This window comes from Dreissena polymorpha, chromosome 1, assembly GCF_020536995.1.
Source record: "Dreissena polymorpha isolate Duluth1 chromosome 1, UMN_Dpol_1.0, whole genome shotgun sequence".
In the NCBI taxonomy this organism is placed as follows: Eukaryota; Metazoa; Mollusca; class Bivalvia; order Myida; family Dreissenidae; genus Dreissena; species Dreissena polymorpha.
This window is the reverse complement of record NC_068355.1, coordinates 65,175,452-65,179,892: the sequence shown is the minus strand read 5'-3', so window position 1 is coordinate 65,179,892 and position 4,441 is coordinate 65,175,452. Positions and strand designations below refer to the sequence as shown.

General features: G+C 43.5%; 1 protein-coding gene across 1 annotated transcript; it reads right to left on the bottom strand.

Moving 5' to 3' along the window:
• Nucleotides 1–1,287: 1,287 nt before the first annotated feature.
• LOC127832675 (zinc finger MYM-type protein 1-like) lies at nt 1,288–3,770 on the bottom strand. The gene is made up of 2 exons (XM_052358290.1): nt 3,689–3,770; nt 1,288–3,482 (listed from the first exon to the last, which is right to left on the bottom strand). Exon 2 carries the CDS (start codon nt 3,450–3,452, stop codon nt 1,482–1,484), a length of 1,971 nt encoding a protein of 656 aa, XP_052214250.1. The 5' UTR covers nt 3,453–3,482; nt 3,689–3,770; the 3' UTR covers nt 1,288–1,481.
• Nucleotides 3,771–4,441: the final 671 nt, after the last annotated feature.

Genomic DNA, 4,441 nt, shown 5'->3' with positions numbered 1-4,441 from the left:
TGTATATGTTCAAATAACAACTTTAGCAACTTTTAATTAATTTAAATAAATAGAAATGTTTGCAGCGTTTGCATATAAACAAAACGCGAATTTAACGTACCGTTACAAATATATAAAATCGTAAACCAGTCGGGCTCTTGTATAAAATGATCAAAGGCCAAACAGCAACAGTTAATAAAGCGAACGTTAGAATTTGAGTTTAATCAGATTTATATAACATAACGAATTTTTAGATGGACGAAGTGTGATGAATCATATCATGCTTCCCGGCACGATTCTCTTTTGATGATGTTTATGTGTTGACAGAGAATGTGGTACATCTGCTTACGGTACTTATTATATGCAGCATTTATTTAAACGTTATGTTTATAAGCCTCGTCCTAGATTCGCCTTTGCAGGGAAGACACTTTGCACTTTGATTGCAGTTTTCGTTTAAAAGAAGTTTCTTCTTAGCAAAAATCCAGTTTCTGTGAAAAGTGTCGTTTCTGGACAACCTCTTCAGACTGCACATGGGACAAACTTTACGCAATTGCATGATACAAAGTTTTTCATGAACGTGGCTAAAATAATATTTTATGATTGTATTGTATTAATTATAAAAAGCAAACGAGTAAAGCAACTGGATTATATTTAATGTATTCAAATAAATTCAGTTTAAAGAAAAGCGCACATCGTTCACCGAAAATATTACACGTTGGTACGTTTTCACCGAAAATATCATGCGTTGGTACGTTGGGATTCGTACTTTTGCAGCATGGCAGTGCCAATCCGCCTATCCCTCCCCATTCAAATAAGTTATAATAAAAAAACAAGGGACGTCACCATACTTTATTACTTATTATGACAACCACAGTTGTCTCGCTTTGTTTGCCATTAAAACAGAACTGTAACGTTATTTTGAACTTACTGCTACTTGGTGACAGGGGCGTAGATAACCTCCCAACATTGGGGGGGGGGGGGGGGGCGGTCCAGTTTCTGTACTGGGAACATAAAGAGGTTCGTTTGAGAGGGTTGTCCTCTCCCGTGGTTCCGAACAAAATTACAATTACAATTAAAATGGTGCGTTTTTGGGGAACTTTCATGTTGATATAAATGTTATTGTTTTCTTTCCAAAAACTCTAATTACAACATAAAATTAAGTAAATGTTTATGTATTTTAATGACGGAGTTTTACAAGTGATATGAAAAATAAAAACATTAACATTACATTCACAACGGATATATTTTATTACTGATGGACATATCTAACACCTGAAAATGGGAGAGTGTTATAAATAACCACATGAAAATACACAACAACCAATACAATATGACATGATTAGTAAAGAATGTATCCACATTTCGAGCACTATTAAAATACTGAACCAGGATGAATAAATATTATTAAATTAAGTTAAATAAACAAAAATTACGGATAATTCATTTTTAAGCCACAATTTATCATGCACTGTTCGCGTAATGTTAATGCCAAGTGTCACATTCTATGAAAACTTCCCGAAGATAGTTAACCGTGATTCATTCACACTGACGAACTCATTGGCAACATCTAACAAGTCCATTGCGTCGGTAGCACACCTGTGCACGTGGAGCGTCATGAGGTGGGTGAGTCTCTCCTGTGTCATAGACGTCCGGAGGTACGTCTTCAGGCGTCTCAGGCCGGAGAAGGACCTCTCGCTGGTGGCGTTGGTGGCGGGCATTACAAGGACGTGGCGGAGGACGCGCATCACCTCCGAGAAAAAGAGGCGAGACTCAGGAGACAAGTCGCGGAAGAACGTGACAATGTCCGTGATGGTCTTGACCTTCTTGTCCCGTACGGCGACCTGGTACGTCTCCAGCTGAGTGGTGAGCGCCTGCTCGTTGAAGTCGTCCCTGTAGAAGTCCATCACGCTCCGCAGATGAGTGGCGTAGTCACCACCACAGGCGCAGCACACCAGAAGGTCTTGGAGGGATCTGTAGGTTTTGTAGCCTGGCTGATCGAATCTGTCCTTGATACACGCGATCACCAAATCGAATGCTTCAAAGTAGACCTGGCGGTACCGATCACGTGCTGTGGCTGGATACTCGTGGGCCCCGGTTCCAACGTCATAGCGTTTCGGCATCTTGCGTCGCCTGGGAACCACTGGCTCTCCTACGTCGACGTCATCGAGCTGGCTGTTGACGTCAACCCAAAACTTGTCGAAGGCATCGTCGGAGCGCTTGCTGGTCAATGTTTCCACCGTCATTGAAGCAACTGCCTGACCCTCTGATGCGGACATGTCCTTCTGTTGTAGGGTGCGGCTCAAGTTGTCTGTATGTCGCAGGATGATGTAACCCAGATGGACACCAAAGAAGAGGTCGAAGCTCTCCACCTGGGACCGCACGCCTACTATCCTGGAACGGATCTCCGAGTCTTTGGTCTGCTCGTAGCAGGTGTCCCACAAGGTCTGTAACACAGTGTAGTTGTCTAAGACACTACACAGGCTTGCTGCACGCACTGTCCATCTCGTGGGGCACAGTACACGGAAACCAGGGGTATCGGGGCTCATCTCCTCCTTCAGGGTCTGTAAGGTACTGTCCCTCTTTGGTGAATACTTAATCAGTTTGGAGACTTCATGCACTGTATCCATGGTGTCGCGCAAGAGCTTGCACTGACGTACACAGTCCCCAACGGCCAGATTGAGTGCATGTCCGTAGCAGTGCGTGAACACAGCTCGCTCCTCCTTTGCTAAGATGTTGGTCGCCACACCACGCTTCGCTCCGGTCATGTTGCTGGCCCCGTCATAACACTGCCCTCTGCACTGGCTCAAGGATAGGTTCATTCTTAGAAGAGTGTCTTCTATGACCGACGTCAGTGTAGTGGCGTCAATGGAATTTACTTGGTGAAACCCAACAAAGTCCTCGTGCACATTTAAGTCCTCGTCCACGTGTCTGAAGACTACCACCACTTGTTCTCGGTTGGACTTGTCTGTTGTCTCGTCAGCCATGATTGTGTAGAACTCGTTTGTCTTGATGTCGCTGGCCACTTTACGGAGGATGCGCAGTGCCATGAGCTGGAGTATTTCATTCTGGATATCAGGGGCGACGAACTTGTCCCGCTTCCGTTCCAGCCACGCGAGAATAGAGCTGTCCGTCTCCCCGTGGTGTTGTAGCAGCTGCATGAAGTTCCCCTCATCGTCGTCGTGCCCACGTAGCGCGATGCCCTGGCGTGCGAGGAACCGTATGCTGCGTAGGATTTGCAGCAGCTGCTTCCGGTTGTCGGCCTTCTCCTTAGCGTGCCCCGCTGACAGCATCTCCCCCACGTCACGCGTCGTGGCGGGAAGCGTCACCAGTCGCTCGACCGCCTCCTTGTGGCACTCGCTTTTTTCGTGCTTCCGGAACTTCTCGGTACCCGCTTTCCATTTGGAGAAGCCATCACTGATGAAGCTGCCGTCCACCTTCGTGTTGCCGATCTTGCCCAACTTCTTGGCCGCCATGCAGAGGTGGCAGAACGCAAGGTCCCGGCTCTGAAAAGAATAACATTGTAATAAATTTTGTGTTAAATATTAATGATAATAATAAGAAACATTATTAAGCAACATTTTTTTTTACAATACGAGTATTTTTTGTATGTTGTGCCTTTTTTTCTAAATTTCGTTTGTATTTAGATCAACGTTAGGTTCAGAAAAGATAAGAACGATCGCAAATTAAAATTTAATACTAATATACATACCTCATCGTAGTGGAGCCATGTGAAGGAATCAAACCAACAAGATTGGAATGAACGCTGTTCTGGCTTTTTCTTCCCGAATGTACGCTTAGGAAACGTAAAATTTCGAGGCTGATTAGGAATACTCATTTTGAACATTAAACAATTACATATATGATATTGTTTCAATGATTTCTAATCAAATAATAACTGATGTACTTAGAGAACAAAAATATTTTCAAACTAATGAATGTTTTTCACGCGTATTTGATTGCAGAGACTGTTGACATGATACTAATGGTCATTACTGTCTAATTCCTGGAATGTTCTGCAGTCTGAGATAAACAGTGAAGACATTAGCACTGAAAGTGTGTTTATGATTCAAGCAGTTTCGAAGAAGGGTTGTTTTGCCAGGCAAGTTAAATAAACATTATAGTGTCTGAATAATGTTGCCATCAACATTAAGAGGTTCCAACCATCCCATTATTTTACCTAGGGGACACATGGTTTCTGCACTGACGGCGCGTGATTACAAAAATACTGGTTTTGGGGCGGCGATTTTTTTGGGATTTTACATTTATTTATATAACGATGACTAGCCGAAATATTGGGGGGGGCGGCCGCCCCCCCTGCCCCCCCATTATCTACGCCCCTGGGTGAGATTTCATAAAGTTCTATCAAGAATAAAGAAAAGATGATCTATGTGAGCAGTAAAGACGAACTACGTAGTGATCCTTAAACCTATGTTGTTGTTTTTAAAAGAAAATCAAATGTTTT

Bases quoted from the DNA above. Each gene is read 5' to 3' on its own strand.
- LOC127832675 (XM_052358290.1), bottom strand. From the start codon at position 3,452: ATGGCGGCCAAGAAGTTGGGCAAGATCGGCAACACGAAGGTGGACGGC.